The sequence below is a fragment of the Ahaetulla prasina genome, chromosome 7, assembly GCF_028640845.1.
Source record: "Ahaetulla prasina isolate Xishuangbanna chromosome 7, ASM2864084v1, whole genome shotgun sequence".
In the NCBI taxonomy this organism is placed as follows: Eukaryota; Metazoa; Chordata; class Lepidosauria; order Squamata; family Colubridae; genus Ahaetulla; species Ahaetulla prasina.
In genome coordinates, this window is record NC_080545.1 from 18,299,132 (window position 1) to 18,319,454 (window position 20,323).

The following is a 20,323-nucleotide window of genomic DNA, read 5'->3' on the forward strand; positions in this document are numbered from 1 at the left end:
TGGGGTATACGAGCAAAGTCCAACTAAGAACTTGACTCTGCTTATGCCATTGTTCAATCAAACTAATCATTAACTTTGCTCACTTGCAACTGTAATAATTGCATATATCTGGAGTAATGATAAACCTGGCTGTGTTTATGGAATTGAAATGTGGCAACTAGCCAATTTAGCACTCTGGGGCTTGCGTGTTTAATCCATGTTACTTGTTAATAAACCAACAATTGCTTCTTTGTGCTTCACTCCTAGAGCTATTGTCATTGTTAAGACATTGAATACATTGTTAAGAGTTAAAAGATAAAGAGTTCCTCCTGTAATATCCCTAGCAAATGTTAGGTTGTTTGTCTGCAATCAGGTAACATATACCAGTAGCAAAAATGGAGATTTCTTTCTTTTTTTAAAGTAATAAAATACTTCTAGCCTTAAATCAGGGGTGAATAATTGGTGTCTCTGTTACAGTTTCTTTCACCCTCCAAATGTGGTAGCTAAAAATAGACATTACAATAACACATATATTTTTGCTATTTTGAAGTGAGAGCATGTACCATATTTTTTAGTGTATAAGACGCACCTTTTTATCCCCCAAAAGAGGGTGAAAATCTGGGTGCATCTTATACACCGAATGTAGTCCCACCCACCTGCCGCCCCCCACCCTTTGGAGGTTGTCGACCTCTGTGCATTGCACAGCTGTGCTTCCTCATGAAGACGGTCTTGCATCTGCCGCAGCACTTCAAAGGGCCGCACTACAGCTGATCAGCGCTGTAGGCGGCTAGTAGACTGGTGCCTCTATTTTTAAAGAAGGTAGACTGGTGCGCTTCCCCCCAAAAAAAAGCAATTAGTAGACCGGTGTCTCCATTTTTAAAGAAGGTAGACCGGTGCGCTCCAAAAACAGGCAAGTATGGCTCTGCTAGGCAGAATTCTTGTTTTCTTGTTTTTCTCTCCCAAAATTAAGGTGCGTCTTATACACTGAAAAATACAGTATCTAAAATATGCAAATAAATTCTAAATTATGTTTTATCTGACTCTTTCTCCTGAATGTTGAAAGTGGCTCCTATTTACTTTACAATGAATCTCCTGACAGATGCTTCAATCTTTATTATTAGTGTAAGATAACGGGTCTCAAACTCATGGCGTCACATTGCCGTCATGTGATGTTTCACAAATTTTTCCCCTTCGCGGAGCTGAGGTGGACGTGGGCTGCATGTGACGCATCTGGCCCGTGGGCCGCCAGTTTGACACCCCTGGTATAGGAGATCTATTAATGCCCCCCTCAGCATCTTCTGCAATTTGCCTCATTCAACTAGTGCCAAATGATAAAAGAAGTGAAAAAGCAAAGTTAAATTCATTCTAATTGTCACTCCTTTCAAAATCATTTCAGTTTAAAAAACAACAACACTACAGTACTCTCTCAAATATTTTCTTGAATCAATTTTAGCTAACTCATCATTAGAGAAATTATTAAACATCACCAACTTGTACAAAGCAAGTCAGGAATCAGAAATGGGAACATCCAGTCAGGCATTCATAGTTTTAATAAAATTCAAAAACTTTGCTCTCTCCATTGATAATAGGGACGCGATGGCTCAGTGACTAAGACACCAAGCTTGTCGATCAGAAGGTCGGCACTTCAGCGGTTCGAATCCCTAGTGCTATGTAACGGGGTGAGCTCCCGTTACTTGTCCCGGCTTCTGCCAACCTAGCAGTTCGAAAGCACGTGAAAAATGCAAGTAGAAAAATAGGGACCACTTTTGGTGGAAAGGTAACAGCGTTCCGTGCGCCATTGGCATTTAGTCATGCCGGCCACATGACCACGGAGACGTCTTTGGACAGCGCTGGCTCTTCGGCTTTGAAACGGAGATGAGCTCTGCCCCCTAGAGTTGGGAATGACTAGCACGCATGTGCGGAGAAACCTTTACCTTTAGCCATTGATACTTTTTAGGGATTTAAAAAAATATCAGGTGTAGTCTTTTGGTATGCAAAAAAATCTTGCCAATTCACTCAGTTCGTATTTTTATTCTGCATATGATACAATTAAATAGGTTTTGCTTTTTTTCTTTTGTCATCATCACATTGTGTTTGTTTGTTTGTTTTTTCCCTCCTGCTAGCTGTCAGGTCATGAAAAGGTATGGATCTTAGAGTGGAATATCTTCTGTCTTTCAGATGAACATTTGTGTTTAGAATGAGCAGCAATTTTTTTTCTTTCTTTCTCTCGCTATCTCTCCCCACCTCTGTTGTTTATACAAACGTGTTTAACTGTAATGTTTACATTTGTATTAATTACAGTAATTGGTCTTCATTTGAATCCAAAGACCCAGAGATGTAGAAATCGTTTTTTTACTATTAACTGATCAATTTTGAATTGTGTTCAATATTTCCCTATTCAGTTGAAGACATGGTTTGATAAACGTGATGTGGCAGAGCATTCATATAACTATTGCTTTATTTAATTTTACTTTGCTTGATTAATAGAAGAAAATTCTAGAAGCATACAACAGTATTAACAATATGATATAACTTCGAAATTAATAGTCATGAAAGTCCAGTTGCTTATAATGATTTTCATATTACAGTACTTTGAAAAATGGTTGATGCAGAAATGAAAGATGCTTTCATTTAAACCTTGAGATAGACCAATTTAGTTGCCTGGGCAGCTGGGAATGTTGGCAATTGTAATTCATCCTTAAGACTACGTGTTTCTTATCCCACATTTAAATCTGTGTATATTGGAATCCCTCTGAATATATTTGCTGTGTAAATGGCCACTTGATGCAAAACAGCAAATTAAGCCTTGGAGTCCATGGGTCGAAATGAAAAAATATATATATGTTTTTCTGCCCCACCATTTCCCTCTTACAATGCCAAGGAATAGGAAAGTATTGATATAAGTAGTCCTTGACTTAAAATCGCAATTGGGGCCAGAACTTCCAGTGCTAAGGAAAGGGGTGGTTACGCGAGTTAAGCCCAATTGTATGACCTTTCCCGCTATAGTTGTTAAGTGAGTCACCCTACAGTTGTTAAGTGAATCATGTAGTTGTTAAACGAAACCAGCTTCCCTCATTAACTTTGCTTGTTGGAAGCCGGTTCGGAAGGCTGCAAATGAAATCACATGGCCCCAGGACACTGCAATCGACATAAATACATGTCGGTTGCCAATCACAAATTTTGGTTACATGACCACAGGAATGCTACGATGGACCGATTGTAAGCGCCATTGTAAGTTTGAAAGATTCCTAAGTGAATGGTTCTAAGTCAAGGACTACTTGTATATATTCGACATTCCTGAATCAGTGTTGAGTTTATGCTTATTAAAAGCTGGATAGAATAGATGGAATAGCTGGATGTGAATGGGACTTTCCGCCTAAAAACATCCACTGTATTATCAAGCTTATGAGGTGGCTTGTGGTAACATTTTATCGCCCATTTTCCCCATCTTTTAATAGCCCTGCTAATCAATTTTTGCTGGACAAAAATAATGCCAAGTGAATCATTTGTTTTTATGACTTTGGTGAGATCCTACTTAGGGCTTTTGGGTGCTTTGGGAATATATATAGCTACAGTGTTTCAAATAGCAGATTGATTCTTTATTGGTGACAGGTCCTGCAACCTCATGGAAAGCTCCTGTCTGAAGTTCTGATAGTTGAGATTGGGGTTTTTTTTTTAAAATGGAAAATGCATTTTTTTACCCCTCAAAAGGATGTCAAAAAAAGCATCAGGGACATGCCCTGTTTTGGGTCGCAACACAAATTAGTTACATCAGGGCTGTCCAACTCGCGGCCCAGATAAGTCACGCACTGGCCACGCCTGGTTTAGCGAAGGGGAATACATCATCATGTGACACCACCATGATGACCCAAGTTTGACACCTCTACATTACATGATATACAGCCCTGCGGAGGATTCATTTGAAGGAGTTGCACAGCTGTTCTGCATGGCAGCCTTCAGAAAAGATCCTATGTCAAGTAAAACTACACGATGAGTGTGAGCATCCTTTATTAATTGTAACCCACAGCCTGATGAGTGATGGAATCCTTCACAAGTCGATCAACCCTGAATTATTTTGGAGGGGTATTGCGGCTGCATCAGACATGGGGTTTCTAGCACTGAAGCAGGACATTTCCTGAGGGCAAGGGAAGATAACATAACTGAGCTTCTGTTGATTTCTGCAAGTGTTTAGTAAACCAGGTTTATTGTTGTTTCAGCCTCAAACAGCAGCATCCCGAAGCTATGTAGGTTCAAACACCTCAACAGGAGTGAATCGAGATGAGGAAACCAGCCGCTTTCACAATACAAAGAGAGGAAACTTCCATGAAGTATTTAACTTGCCAGAACATGAGCGCCCATTGGCAGGTATTCACACAACTCTAAACTTCGAAGGTGGACATTAAGTAATGAGTTTTTTTTTTAAAAAAAAGCCGATAAAATAACATTATGAAGAAAGGATTGACATCATAATGTAATCTGCTGTTGGATTCCATGGACGGCAGATCAATATTAATTTTTTACCTTGCAGTCAACAGATTCTCTGTGCAAGTGGGATGGCTGATTTGACCTTTGTTGAAATATAAATTTGCGGAAATGGAACATACACTTGTCAGAGAATTTTAACCTTACCCTGGCTTGAAACATTTACTTCAGTGTCTAGAAGAGTTTGTACGCATTTTCAGAATTTAGGTTCTGTTGTTTTGGTGACTTTTAAAAAGAAAACTTACCACATAAATCAAAGTTTATTGAAGATCTCACTCCTTTATGAACATGTTTTCTTTGCAGGAGCTTGTTTGCCAACTCCATATATAGAACTTTTAGGTGTATCTGAAATATATCAATATTACAGCTCTTTACTATGTAAAAGTAAAATGGAATAATTGTACTATTTTATAGTGTGTGAAAATGGCTGGCGCTGCTGCTTGATAAACAGAGATAGGAAGATAACCACTGATTACATTAGGAACGGCGTTCTCTATGTTACTGAAAGGTAAGTGTTTGCCTTATTTACAGGAGAATGTTAAAGCTAGGGCCACTAGATCTGAGCTGCAAAAAATTGGATGATCACTAGCTGGCAGTAGGGAGTTATTTTTCTCCCACCTCCTAGTGTTGTCCATATTTTTGCCACCCTGATTTGATGGCTCTATTTTAAGGGGGGTGGGAGTTAAGTGTTTTTGTGAACTACAAAAAAAGTATTTTAAAGAAAATAACTTTCAGAGGTTTTTTTTTGTGAATCTATAAAAATGTTATTGAAGAGGTTGAAGATGCTTGCCATAAGTCTCATACGATTGAGATATGGGTAAGAGTAACAGAGTTGGAAGGGACCTTGGAGGTCATCTAGTCCAACCCCTGCTCACGTAGGAGACCTGTACTAGGGATTTGAACCGCCAAACTGCCAACCTTTCTGATCGACAAGCTCAGTGTCTTAGCCACTGAGCCACCTAGCCAGGCATAAACTAACATAACATAACATAACATAACATAACATAACATAACATAACATAACATAACATAACATAACATAACATAACATAACATAACGGCGAACGGAAAAGAACGTTATAGAAGGCTCCAATAAAAGACTGAACTTATTTTCTGTGGGGTTTCCTTAGAAGAGATCTTCATTGTTTTGCACAGGGACAAATTCACAGTTAATATGTGATCAAGGGAGAAAGCCACTTTGGTATATTGATTAAGGCATTTGGCTAGAAACTGGGAGGCTGTGAGTTCTAGACCTGCTTTAGATACACAGCCATTTGCATGATCGTGGGCCAGTCCTTCTCTCTCAGCCCTAGAAAGGAGAAAGCAAGGGCAAAACCCTTTAGGAAAACCTTGCCAAAAAACCCTGCAGGGACTAAGTCAGGTAGGCACCAAGAGTGAGAAACTGCCTCAAAGGGCAAAGAGAAAAAAAGTGATACGAGCATGCCATGAAATGGTAAGAACGCCAGAAGAGATGTAGTTTGGACTAATTAGATAAAACAAAAGGTACCCAGCTTCAGCATATACATACTAAAATTAAGTTTGAACTTATCTTGTTTTACATGTTGGTATTATACTGAGTCTCTCTTTCAGAAAAATAAATAAATAAATAAATAGAAATAACTCAGTGGCAGTGTTTTAAATCATTTAGGATTTTTTTTTTTACTTTTTTATTCATGTTCTTTCGTTCCTTGCCTTTAGTTACTTATGCTTTGAAAGTTCCAAATCTGGTTCATCTAAAAGAAATAAAGTTATAAAACTTGCAGATATAACAGATATTCAAAAGGTAAGTGCTTGATTTTTCTTTAGTGTTTTGCTTTTAACTTCTTTTACGTTGAAGAAGCTTATCTATCATGTCATTCATGGTTAAAAAAAAAATTAACGCTGCATTAAATAGCAAATGGATGCAGTGAAATAAATATAATCCCAGATTTACTAACACTGATTAGGACTAAAAAGCACATCCACTCACAGCTACCCCTGGACATGTTCAAAAATCTATGACCCATTTAGCATTAGCTGTAGGATTAATGTAGGAATACAGCATTAGTTGTAGGACTGTCCATGCCTCAAAAATAAGTTGGAGGGAATACTTTAGACCAGGGGTCCCCAAACTTGGCAGCTTTAAGACTTGTGGACTTCAACTCCCAGAATTCAATTCAATTCTGGGAGTTCAAGTCCACAAGTCTTAAAGCTGCCAAGTTTGAAGACCACTTGCTTTAAACTTTCACCTCTGCGCTATTCTTTAAGCAAACTGTTATTTTTCCCCCAGATTTGTCTGTAAGTCTGAAAAAAAATGTAGTTGCCCTAAAGTTACATCTTTTTTGCCAAAGATTTTTCAAGATTCCAAAGAACCTTGAAAGCAAAGAACTGTTTTAGTGACTATTAGTGATTTGCTATGCTTATATGCTCAAATGAGGCCTGAAGTACATCTTCCAACTGATTGCTAAAATATGTACAGCCGTAGTCAATTGTACCTCTGCTCATCAATTAATTTTTATGCTGATCAAAAGTCTCTTTTCCTTCCTGGGATTAAATTTAATTCAAGACTTGTCTATATTGGAATACAGACAGCAATGGCATAATAATAGCAATAGCACTTAGATTTATATACCACTTCACAGTGCTTTATAGGTCTCTTTCTAAGCAGCTTACAGAATCAACATATTGCCCCAACAATTTGGGTCCTCATTTTACCAACCTCGGAAGGATGGAAGGCTGAGTCAACCTTGGGCCGGTGTGAATCGAACTGCTGACATTCGGCAGAATTAGCCTGCAATACTGCATTCTAATCACTGCACCACCATGGCTCCTATTACATACCTATTATTACTATTAAAATGTTATTTTATTTCTGCAGTTAAATTTTATCACAATTTAGTATAGTGTGGTGTAATTCTTATTCTTATCTAGTACTTGGAGATAGTCGGGGTCCTGGAGGGAAAAGAACAAACTGTGACCTAACCTTAGCAAAGACTGAATGAGTTTTTGGCCCCCTGGCTCTGGAGACCTCCATTCTTTAGCTCTTGATGGGGTAGCATTTCCCCAGACTGATTTGTTGCAATTATCTTAGGAGTCCTCAGATTCATCGTGCGTATGACATCACTACTGCACAAGCTGTGCTATTTCCCAGTAGTCTTTTAGGTGCAATTCAAAGTATTGATTACCACCTTTAAAGCCTTGTGTGGCACAGGACCAGGTTACTTGGACGACTGTGTGTCTCCAGTGGCTTCAGCTCATTCCATCAGATCTGGCAGGGCAGGCATGTTCTTTGTCGCTTCTCTGAAACAAGATCACATAGCAAGACTCAGGAGATGAGCTTTTTCTGTCACAGTTGCTGACCTTTGAAACAGCTTTTCCCCTGAGGGAAAGCTTGAGAAAGCCGACTGTTTCTTCAGATATTAGGGTGGGACGTTAATGGACCCCAATATGTTTGCTGTGTTAGGATAATATTATTAATGAGCCATAGTGGTTAAAATGGAGTAGAAAGGTAAAGGTTCCCCTCGCACATATATGCTAGTTGTTCCCGACTCTAGGGGGCGGTGCTCATCTCCATTTCAAAGCTGAAGAGCCAGCGCTGTCCAAAGATGTCTCTGTGGTCATGTGGCCGTCATGACTAAACGCCAAAGGTGCACGAAAATCTGTTACCTTCCCACCAAAGGTGGTCCCTATTTTTCTACTTGCATGTTGTACATGCTTTCGAACTGCTAGGTTGGCAGAAGCTGGGACAAGTAACAGGAGCTCACCCTGTTATGCGGCACTAGGGATTCGAACCGCTGAACTGCCGACCTTTCGATTGACAAGCTCAGCATCTTAGCCACCTGAGCCACCTGCCAGCTGCAAGCAGTTCGGCAGTTCGAGTCTCATCAGCTCAAGGTTGACTCAACCTCAGTCAAGGTTGACTCAGCCTTCCATCCTTCCGAGGTGGGTAAAATGAGGACCCAGATTGTTGGGGGCAAGAGGCTGACTCTGTAAACTGCTTAGAGAAGGCTGTAAAAGCACTGTGAAGCGATATCTAAGTGCTATTGCTATGTGTTATTATTATTCTAAATTATATTCCGTATTGTTTTTATTGTCATTTTAATGCACCATTTGATAGGTGCCCAGGGTTACTTGTTTCAGATAGGCAATCATATACATTTTCTACATAAGGAAATGTCAAAATCACAGACTTGAAAGGGAATACAAAGATGCGATAGTCCTACACTCTAACCACAAATGTTTTCTTTAAACGCCTTTTCCACTGAAGGATCTTTATGATTATAGAATGTTGGTCATGCCTCCAAACATCATTCATTTTATCAATGAATGACTTGGTTTCTGGAAATGCTAAATTCCATGCTTACATTGTAGTTACTTTGTTGTACGTACCAGGAATGGCTGGCGTTGATACGTTCTTTATAAATTGGTTTCTAATTTTTTAACTACCAGAGAAAAAAATGATTTTGTTTCTGTTTTGGTAACAAAGCCTATTGAATATCTGTGGTTAGTGTTTTCCATCATATGCGGTGTTTGAGAAATCCTAACTCACTGAACCAGTGGGACGAGTTTAGTCATGATTAGCCTATGTCCAATTATTTTGATCGATTTGTTCTATGCATAAGTACATCTGACACAACCATTCTGTTTAAATAATAGTTTCAGGTTACCATTAACCGTGTAAGTATAAATCAAGCACAGAGGTTTTAAAAAAAAACGGTAGGATTAGGCCATTTTGATCGGTACTCCGTTATTGTGTGTTTTTTTTAAAAAAATCTTTATACAGTCCAGTGTTTGGATTTTACCTCTGTGTGGAACATGATTGTAGAGCAGCATCCCTCAACCTTATGGGCATCAAGGATTGATTCTGTGGAGAGAGGTTTTTCCGTGTACTGGAGGGGGCAGCCTGCCTGTATGCAATGTGTAACATGCATCCCACGGATGGGGCTTCGCTTGTTTGCGCGGACCGGTTTCTGGCATGCCGCGGCCTGGTGCCAGTCCACAGACCAGAGCAGGGGTCTCCAACCGTGGCAACTTTAAGACTTGTGGACTTCAACTCCCAGAGTTCCTCAGCCAGCTTTGCTGGCTGAGGGACTCTGGGATTTGAAGTCCACAAGTCTTAAAGTTGCCAAGGTTGGAGACCCCTGGACCAGAGGTTGGGGACCCCTGCTGTAGAGCACATATGCTTGACAAGAAAATAGTGATTCTCCTTGCTCCTTTTCCTCCATCGCGAAAGCAACATTCAGAAACACCTCAAATACGGGCTTTATAATACACTATTTTAAGAGCTTTGGCTGTCTAGATAAGATACTGTTGTTTAAATTTCTGCACTGGTTAAATCTACTTTTTCTGTTGCATGTGAAAGTATTCGTTATGTAATTATTATTTTTTTTATGTTTATTTTAGTACAAAGTACTTTCTGTTCTCCCAGGATCTGGGATGGGTATTGCAGTATCCACACCATCTACACAAAAAGTAAGTAGTCAAATCTGAAGCATATACATATTTCATTTGCATGCTGGTTTATCATCACTTGACAATTTTGTCTGACAGGAATATTGATTCTATCCCTTTTGGAGCACTTCTTAGTTTGACAAATATGAATCATTTTATTAATGAACTATTTTTTTTATTTAATGAAAACAATGAAACCAATGCTTTTCCCCTTCTCTCTTCTTCCATTTTCTTTTCTTTTGTTTAACTCTTACAGCTTTGAATGATGGGAAGGCTGGCTTGTTACTAATCCATCATTATTATTTATTATTTTATTATTTTATTATTATTTATTTGAATTTATATCCCGCCCTTCTCCGAAGACTCAGGGCGGCTTACACTACGTTAAGCAATAGTCTTCATCCATTTGTATATTGTATACAAAGTCAACTTTTATTGCCCCCAACAATCTGGGTCCTCATTTTACCTACCTTATAAAGGATGGAAGGCTGAGTCAACCTTGGGCCTAGTGGGGCTTGAACCTGCAGTAATTGCAAGCAGCTGCTGTTAATAACAGACTGTCTTACCAGTCTGAGCCACAGAGGCCCTGTGTATATATACCCAGTATATTTTTTTATTTAGACTTATTTTAAATAAGTCTAAAATTGAAATGAACGTCTTTTTGGGTAGTCTGTAGGATTCTGCTATTATTAATGTATTGGAATGCTCACATTTCAGTCATTCTTTTATTGAACTTCTTTGGTGTTTTTTTTTTCTTCTTCTTTCCTCCTGAAAGCCACTCGTGTTTGGTGCCATGGTACACAGAGACGAAGCTTTTGAGACTATTTTCAGCCAGTATGTGAAGATAAGCTCTGCAGCATCTGCCAGTGAAAGCTAGTATATCATCCTTGCCGGTTATTATAGGAAACATCATGAATTTTACTCACCCAGTAGTGAATAAAAAGGTGGAACATCCTTCAATCATCAGTCCTGCAATAATTTTCTTCGTTGCATATGTCTTATGTTACAGAAGTGCATTTTATACATGCCTTCCAAGGTTTCTGTTGGTTTTTATTTACTGTTGTTGGTTTTTTTGGTTTTTGTAATAAAATAAAAGAACAGTGAAAATGCTATCAGCACTGTTAGCCTTGCACATTAAGCACTTTTAATGTTTGTTCACTGACATTAAAAAGCTTAGGAAGATTCTTAGCAAAACTAGCTTGAGGGGTAGGCCTTGTCTTAATAAGACATACCCTGAACTCTGCGGTTCATCCGATATTTCTTTAGCTACGGGTTCTGCACACTTCCACTGCACAAATTCCATTGATTTAAGTGGCATTACTATATATACACAAATGGGGCGCAGGTTTCGATTGAACTTAGCAAAAACTGTCAAGGATATGATTTTGAAAGGTCTCGTGTTTCCCTAAATGAGGTGTAAATAATAATAATATTTGAAGGTATGAGTATTTGAAGCTGTGCTTCCAGAAAACTTTCATACTGACTTCTGTATTTTTTCAAAAGGCATTTTTAGTTTTAGAGACAGCTGGCAGATGCAATTAAATCTTCAGACAGTTGGTATGCTCATTTCTTCTCGGCCTCTCTTATACATCTTGCTTTGTCATTTATCTTACGCCCCTCTGTTGACATAACAAATGTTCCCAGTGTTTTTGATAGAGAAAGCAACTTTTTAGAATTATCCTGTATTTTCCTTAAAATATTGGATAAACATGAAAGTTATCAAAAATGTGTCCATTGGAATGGAAGAGAAACAATGGAAATAGTGTTGTATCAATGTACTACAAGCTCTACATCCTTTGTAGTATTTTGAAATGTCATACACACATAAAAAAAGAAGGGCTGCAACATTAGATCAACATAATTTTGATGAAACCTCGGGATCTTGCTGTTACCCCTGTACATGTCCATAATTCTTTTTCTTTTTGTATAGGTATTCCTATTGGTAAATTTGGTATTGCACCAACGTTAATTTGCATTGGTTGGTATTTTAGCTTCTTGAGAGCTTTAGCTACACTTTTTGTAGTAATTAACTTTGTGTGCGGTAGTCTTTTAATCATGAAAAGAAATTGAGTAGATGACTAAAACTCCACATGCCAATTTAATATTTTATAAAGATGGTCATGATGCATTAGTTTTGGTTTCTTTTATTTTAAAGTCAGTTTTTGAAGATTGGATGGTTCTTAACAGAGAAGCAGTAGATCCTGGAATCTATTCTGTACTCCAAATGATCCCCTCAATTGCTTTTTATTGTGTACATAGAGTCAACTGTTTACAAATACGATTGGAACTGTCAAGTAGGAAGAGAGAGGCTGCTTCTATGCTATGAACTAGTCTATCCCAAACCAATCCGTTGCTTTGAATTCTGTTGTTGACTCTGTTACATGCATTTGCATGTAACATGTCACTGCTGCTCAGTTAAGCTTAATTATTATAGGTTCAGATATCATAAGAAGATGGACTAAAAAAAAAGAAGTCAAGCAGGACTAAAATTGTGGGCAATAAATGCTAGAAAAATTTAGCAAACTGATTTATGTGTGGAGAAAACCTAGTTTCTTAAAAAGGATTAAAACACATGTTAATTATTGGTCTTTCAGGATCTGAAAGGCTCATATGCTCATATATTTTCTATAAGGTAATACGAAGTTTCAACTCAGTGCTAATGTGAACCAGTAGTGGGTTTCAAATCCTGGCGCTACCAGTTTGCTATTGGGAGCGTGTGGGTGCACATACGCCCAGCATTTTTGATGATGTCTGGGTGGATGGGCGCAGCCTCCCGCCACCACTACCAGTTCACCCGAACCGGTAGCAACCCACCACTAATGTGAACCCCTAAAATGTTAAATGAATTTACTCTATGTGATTCTCCATGATGAATTAAACTCATGATTTCAATAGACTTAGAGTAGGGCAAAAATATACTAGATTTTTAATAATTAAGATGCAATTCGCATAGAAATGCAATTCATATAGAATTAAAACATGAGAAAATACTGCAACTTTATAACATAAAACCTTTTCCCTGGAAATAAATTGCAAAGCTATTAAACCATAATTTTAATGGGAAGAATGCACTTGTTTTCTTCTTCATGACCTTGAAATCTGGATTTCATTTTTGAGATGGCTGCTCTCATATTTTGTTCCATATTTATTTTGGATTAACGTTTGCCTTTTATAGCAGCAACTAGTTAAAAAATAAATCCTAACTTTGCTGTTGGCATGATCAGGCAGAGTGCAAGCAACATTTTAATGTGATCTTGATTTGCATACTCAAAACATTTGCAGCATCCCACAAAGTTGCTGATGATGCCCTGGGGCTTGTGACCCACAGTTTGAGATCGACCACTGTAACGGGGCGGGGGAGGAGAGTTGGTGGTGGTAAAATGTCAGCTTTTTTAGTAATGCATTTCTATGTTAACATTTTGTGAGTTCTATAAAATGTTAAGCTGGTAGGCTTCAGAAAACTTTGAACAAATAAGGATTTTGCCAGGCAAGTAAATGTAAAGATGGGGATATAAGCTTAACATTTTTTACCAACCTAAATCAGAATTATATTACACAGAATTGATGTTTCCCCCCTTCTTTCTAAAAAATCCCTTGGATAGTCATGTTAATATATTTAATCTTATTAATATTTACTAAACCCAACATGGGTTTGTTAAAATAGATCATACTAGACAAACCTTACTGACTTCTTTGACAAGGTGTCTAAATTAGTGGATCAGGAAAATGCTGAGGACATAGCATTTGATAAAGTAGACCCAGCCTGTTTCTTGGTAAGAGAAAAATGTGGGATAGACAGCATCACTACCAAGTTGGTTTTGTAACTGGCTGACCAACCGCACTCAACATGCAGTCTTCAATAGAACTACATCTACGTGGAGAAGAGCATGCAATGGGATACTTCAAGGTTCTGCCTTGGGTCCACTGCTCTTCAATATCTTCATAAATGAGCTAGATGACAAGAAAAGAAGGGATTCTCCTCAAATTTGGAGATACCAAGCTTGGGGGGGGGAATAGTCAACACTTTAGAACAGGGGTCCCAACCGTGGCACTTTAGAACAGGGGTCCCCAACCTTGGCAACTTTAAGCCTGTTGGACTTCAACTCCCAGAATTCTGGGAGTTGAAGTCCTCCAGGCTTAAAGTTGCCAAGGTTGGAGAGTCCTGTTTTAGACGAGTGTTTTCCATCCTTCACAATTTTAAGAGTTGTGGACATCAACCTCTGCTGGCTGGGGAATTCTGGGAGTTGAAGTCCTCCAGGCTTAAAGTTGTCAAGGTTGGAGACTCCTGCTTTAGAAGATAGGCTCAAGATCCAGAAGTGATCTTGGGCCCCATTAAACAAAATTAAATTCAGTAGTGAGAAAAGTAAGATCTTACACATAGGCAAGAAAAACCAAATGCAGAGGTGTAGAATAGATGACACCTAGCTCAACAGCAGTGTCTGTGAGAGAGATCTAGGCACCCTAGTTCAGGGGTCTCCAACCTTGGCAACTTTAAGACCAGTGGACTTCAACTCCCAGGAATTCTGGCAGTTGAAGTACACCAGTCTTAAAGTTGCCAAGGTTGGAGACCCCTGAACTAGTTGACAATCACTTAAGTATGAGCCAGAAGTGTGCTGCAGCTGCCAAAACAGCCAATACAGTTCTAGGCTGCATCAACCGAGGGATACTATCAAGTTGATGTGAAGTGATAGTACCCTTTATACAGAACTACAGGTTGTCCTCCGTTTTACAACCTTTCTCTCCACAGTTAAGTGATTCTTTGCAGTCGTTAAATTAGTAACATGGTTGTTAGGTGAATCTGGCTTCCCTATTTACTTTGCTTGTCGAAAGGGAATCGCATAACCCTGGGATGCTGCAAGCATTATCAATATGAACTAGTTGCCAAGCATCTGAATTTTGATCACGAAGTGACCATGAAGATCCTGTAATGGTTGTATGTGACTGAAAAAACAATCATAAGTCACTTTTTTTTTTTTTTGCTTTTGTAACTAAATGATCACCAAATGAACTGTTGCAATTCAAGGATCGCCTGTGCATTACTGAGGGCAGGACGAAGTAATAGGTGGAAAATCATTAGAGAGATCCAACCTAGAATTAAGGATAAATTTCCCGACAGTGGGAACAATTAATCAGTGGAACTGTTTGCCTCTAGAAGGGTAGGTGTCACTGCAGACTTTCAATAAGAGCCTTTGTCTGGAATGATACAGGGTCTCTTGCTCGAGCAAGATTAGACTAGAAGACCTCTGAAATCCCCTCCTGTTATTCTATGTTCTGTGGGATTTTTTGTGGGGTAAAGGATAGATTATATAGTTTACCAAGCAAGCTATTTTTCTTTTCTTTTTCCCCCTTTTGTATCATTTTCAAATGTACTTTTTAACCTTCAATCTGTTTCTAAAGTTACTGGTTCTGTTGAAAATCAGATAACAGGATTCTAAAAAATTTTTTTAATCTCCATTCTAGTTAACCAAAGACTTATTTTAGAACAGTGTATTTCAACCTGGCAACTTCAAGATGTCTGGATTTTAGCTCCCAGAATTCCCCAATTCTGGAAGTTGCGATCTACACATCTGAAAGCTGATGAAGTTGAAAACTACCATTCTAGAAGATGGTTGCTTCAAATCTATGGTTATGCCACAGTAGTAATCTTTGATTTTTATATTTTCAGAATGCATAAATGGCTTTCAATTTTTATATTTTCAGTATGCATAAATGGCTTTCAATTTTCCCCTGTTCTTCTGTGTTCTTACAAAAATGTTCAAAATAAGCTGTACTTTTAAAAGTGCATCCCTTAAAGAAAAGAGACTAGAATAGAACATGTATTCAAATGAGAATGCCAAGACCATTAATGTCAGTATCGTGTACATGAAAAACAACAACAATAGGCATTTAGGAATTAAGTAAATCTATCGTGCAACATTTAGCTCAGTGTCCAACCCTTAATTTTACCCCAGCCTATTTCTGCACGAAGATATAAATTCTCCCACCGAAATCAGAAAAATGTCTCAATTTGTGTGCATATTTTCTTGACCTCTCCTGTACACAGTTCACCACTTCAATGATGAAATGTACAATTCTGTGAACTTCTGATGACAATTCATTTGTGAAAAATACAGATATCCACGCATACACTAAAACATGTAGGAGACGTGAAATGTACATTTCGCCATTGAAATGCAGTCTAATTTAGTCAAGCATTTGGGGAATTAGGTTAATATGCATTAAAATGGGAACTACTGGTATTCTATTTTTCTATTCTATTTTTTCCCCCCTTCCTTGCTGAAGCCATGTACAATTTTCCTACTAAAAGGACTAATGCATAATTAACTTCTGTTCTTTGTGATATGGGATATTTGATCTCATGCCCTGAAAATAATTTTGGTGTGCTGGGCCATCTCAGTGCTTTTCTTTTTCTTATATTGTGAAATGCTGAATATTTGTCAGTCCATTCTGTACTCAGGCAACCACTCTTAGGTTTGATTTAAATTCATCTCTTTTTATGGGATTTTCATTATCCACTTACTGAATGTAGCTCCATTAGTGCTACTAATACAAAGTGTTACCTTAACATAGCATTTTTAAAAACCATTTTATAAATTTGTTGTGCTGATATGTAGAGTAGTATCTCCTGTGGCTCTTGATGATGGTTTTTTAAAATTTAGTTGAATAAGCTCTTTTATTAGAAACATAGTGGTCATGTTGGAGACTTTTTCTCGTTATAAAAGGAAATGAAAACTGATCACAACTCATGTTCCCTTCCTAAACTGCCAGAATCAGAAATTTTATTACATTGACATATTAATTTTGCAGGATTTGACTCTAGGCAAATCATGTAGCACCATAATGCAAAACTCTTGCAAACCCAATGGATATACTGTGTAAGCTGAGGAGGGCATATTGTAGAAGTATGGGAGTGTTTGACCTGCAAAAGCAAATCTGGTAGTTTATAACTAATTATGTACATTTCGGCAGACATTTTTTTCTGCTACTAATCATTAAAAAGAATGGATGTGAAATACTTTTTATGTCTGAAAATTCAGTCTATATTTTGAAGTTGTAAATAATACATTAGCAGTGTAACTTTTGTTCAAACAGGAGAGTTGTACTGTATGAAAAACTGAACTGAAACAATTTGCCCTGTACATTTTTTAAGAGAACTTTCTTTGTTTAAAAAAAAAAAAGGGGTGGGGGTTAGGATATCTTGGTATAAATTATAATTTTTATTTAAATAAACCCTAAAAATGCTTTCTGCTCTTGGTTGTTTTTCTTCATGGGAATTTATTTGTTTAATATATTTATATAGCCACCCATCTCATAAATAGCTGTAGGTAGCATTTAACACAAAAACTCCATAAACAGTCTAAACTAAGCATATAATGTAAACATATAAAATAGAACCTAAGAAAATGGGAGAACAAACATTATGTCATACAACCCACCTTGTAGGCTGTTCCTGGGATCCCAATGCTGATGAAAAACCCCAAATTTTATGGGACTAAGCTCACCTCGGGGAATTATAGGCCACAGGGTGGGGGCCACAGCAGAATAGGCGCACCACTTGGTTTCCCTTAGATCTGTGATGGTGAACCTATGGCACGCGTGCCAGAGGAGGCATGCAGCACCCTCTCTGTGGCCATGCGAGCCGTCGCCCCAGTTCAGCTCCGATGTGCATGTGCACACACCTCCCGTCAGCCAACTGGTCTTCAGGTCTCTGTGGTGCATACGCGGGGGTGGGGCACACATGCACATTGCATTTTGGGGGTTCGGGTGTGCTTTGGGAACTTGGTCCGGAAAAGGTTAGTCATCCCTGCCTTAGATGAAGCTCCTTAGAGGACGGGATCTGCAGCACGTCGCCTCCTACCTGACCTGGTGGATGGATGGGCAGATGTAATTGGGAGGAGGTGGTCCCTCAAATAAAATGGTCCCCCCTCTCTGCCTTAAAGGTCAAAATGAGCATCTTGAATTACACATGGAAGCAAACTGAGAACCAATGCATTTTGCATCAGCTGAAGATACTCTTCCATGTAGAGCCTGCTACAGTCATTCATTCTGGATGTGAGCAGAGCATGAGCGACTCATGGTCCCGGAAGGCACATAACACAATGCTATGAAAAGGCTCTCCTAGCCATGGCAGTTGCACAACAAGTCTGTTCTCCTAGGACATGGGTGCCCCATGGGCCAGATGTGTCATGCACTGGCCACTCCCACCTCTGGTTTAGCGAAGGGAGAAAAGTTGCATTATGTCACGTGACAATGTGATGCCGCGAGTTTGACACCCTGTCCTAGAAGGAGTCCTCAAGTTGCACAACAAGTCTGTCTGGGATAGTGCCATACCAGAGATGGTAAAATACCTGTTGTGTCTGCGCCCCCCCAAGCCGGGCCCCCTGCAGAAAGTGACTTGGAAAGTGAGGGGGAAGGGCCATCAGGACTTACCTCTGGAGCACCGGCTTCCCTGGTTCAGCTCCAGGAGCCAGAGGCAGGCCAGGTGGAGGAGATAACGAGGCCTCTATCCCCTGACTCTTTTCCCCCCCAGGCCACGCCTCCAGACCCAGCTGATGGCAATCAGGCTTAGTTTTGTAGGCAGGACAGGCAGGAACAATAGAAGTAGGGGTGGGGCAGGCCTAGGACGTGCTGAGTCATGGAGCCACACCCCACAGGATATAAAAGCAGCAAGAGCTGCTATACCACTTCGTGGCAAGCAAATCAACTGCTTAACTAGAGCTGAAGTACTGTTTGTTCCTGGTTGACTCATCGGCATCAAGAGAGATAACAGAGACACTTGGCAGACGCTCGCTAGTTTGCTGCCAGAAGCTGATAGTTGCCGGCTAATTAAATCATCGCTCGGACTGAGGCAAGGGAGACAGAACAATACCACAACCAGAAGACCCCAAAACCCAGATCCACTCAGACTTCCCAGGTTCGGCTGAAGCCTGGTTGTTCCATACCTGAAACTCAGTGCACCAGGAGAAGTGGTTAAGTCCATCACTTCTTTTTCCCGGGATCACCAGCAGCTTCAGAAATTTTCTTCTAGGGGATTCAAGGTTAGTAATTTTTGGAAAAAGAAAACAGAACTGATTTGAAGCATAAAATGCCACCCCAAATTTTATCCCACCCTCCATTTTTGCACTTGTATTATTTAACGCACATCCTCACCTTGCATGCTTACTACTGGCTCCAGGAGTTTTCCTCCTGGTGAACACACAAACTGGATGCTCCCCAAAAGAAAGTGCAGAACTGTTGCTAAATTTTCACCCCAGATCTCATCCCGCCCACCATTTTTCCATCCAGGTTGAAATATTTTTTAACACCACCCTCACGCCAAGAACCTACTGGAAATTTTTTACAGAACCTCAAAATTGAAAAGAGAAGGCAGAACTGCATCTAAGCATAAGGTTCATTTTTGTATTTGGGTGGAACTATCGTATTTTTCGGAATATAAGACACACCTTTTTTTCCCAAAAAGGAGGGTGAAAATCTGGGTGCGTTTTATACTCCGAATGCAGCCCCGCCTGTCTTCTCAAATGGAGGTTGCAGAGGCTGAAAAAGCATCGGAAAAGAAGCTTCAGAAAAGAAGCCTCCAAAAAGAGCTTCAGAAAAGAAGCCCCCAGAGCTTCAGAGCCTTTTTTTTTCTGAAGCGGTTTCAGAGGCTTTCAGATGCAGAAAAAAAAGTTTTTCCTGAAACAGAGTTTCAGAAGTTTCAGAGGCAAAAAAAAAAGCAAGGCACAGATCTCACAACCAAGGAACCTGTTGCTAAAATTCACCTCTGGAATTACCCTCTCTGATTGGGGGTATTTTGGGAGGCCGATCCACCCACCAATCAGCATTTTTCTTATTTTCCTCCCCAAAAACTAAGGTGAGTTTTATACTCCGGTGCGTCTTATACTCCCAAAAATACAGTATTTTCATCACCACCCCAACCAATCAATTGTTGACGGCATCAGGAAATTTGCAGTTAAGGACCTAAAATCAGCTGTTGTTGAAAAGAATCAGGATCCTAATCTAAGCATTAAATTCCTCCACCCTGAATCTAATCCCATTCTCCATTTTTGCATTCAAATCTGAACCTTTTTAAAATTCCGCTGCCCGTTGCTCATACTTCCAGCATCAGGAATTTTCATCCTATGGACAGAAAATCAGCAGTTCTCAAAAAAGAGAATCCAGAATGAGTTCAAAGCATAAAATTCTACTACGCAAAATCAAATTGAGAGACTCTGTTTTTTTCCATTCAACTTGAACAATTTCTCAGCCCTGCCACGTTCACCTATCGGTGGTATCGAACATTTTCATTCGAGAATACCAAAAGCAGTGATTTTGGAAAAGAGACTCCAGAACCATTTCTAAAAAAATAATTGTCCAACCCAAATCTCATCCTCCTGTCAGTTTCTGAATTTGAGTCAAAATGGTTTTTATCCATCTGCAATGTGCATCTATCACT

At 39.2% G+C, this 20,323-nt stretch overlaps 1 protein-coding gene across 4 annotated transcripts in view; it reads left to right on the forward strand.

The window, feature by feature from the left end:
* GRAMD4 (GRAM domain containing 4) overlaps window positions 1-13,046 on the forward strand; it is a 108,638-nt gene extending 95,592 nt beyond the window's left edge. For 3 of the 4 annotated variants that reach the window (XM_058190063.1, XM_058190062.1, XM_058190065.1), the window contains 6 exons: window positions 1,569-1,658; window positions 4,197-4,344; window positions 4,876-4,969; window positions 6,160-6,244; window positions 9,844-9,912; window positions 10,667-13,046. In XM_058190063.1, the coding sequence (XP_058046046.1) occupies window positions 1,569-1,658; window positions 4,197-4,344; window positions 4,876-4,969; window positions 6,160-6,244; window positions 9,844-9,912; window positions 10,667-10,768 (588 nt within the window). In that variant the 3' untranslated portion in view covers window positions 10,769-13,046. The remainder of the gene's footprint in view (window positions 1-1,568; window positions 1,659-4,196; window positions 4,345-4,875; window positions 4,970-6,159; window positions 6,245-9,843; window positions 9,913-10,666) is intronic. The other variant, XM_058190064.1, reaches the window with a different exon arrangement.
* Window positions 13,047-20,323: the final 7,277 nt, after the last annotated feature.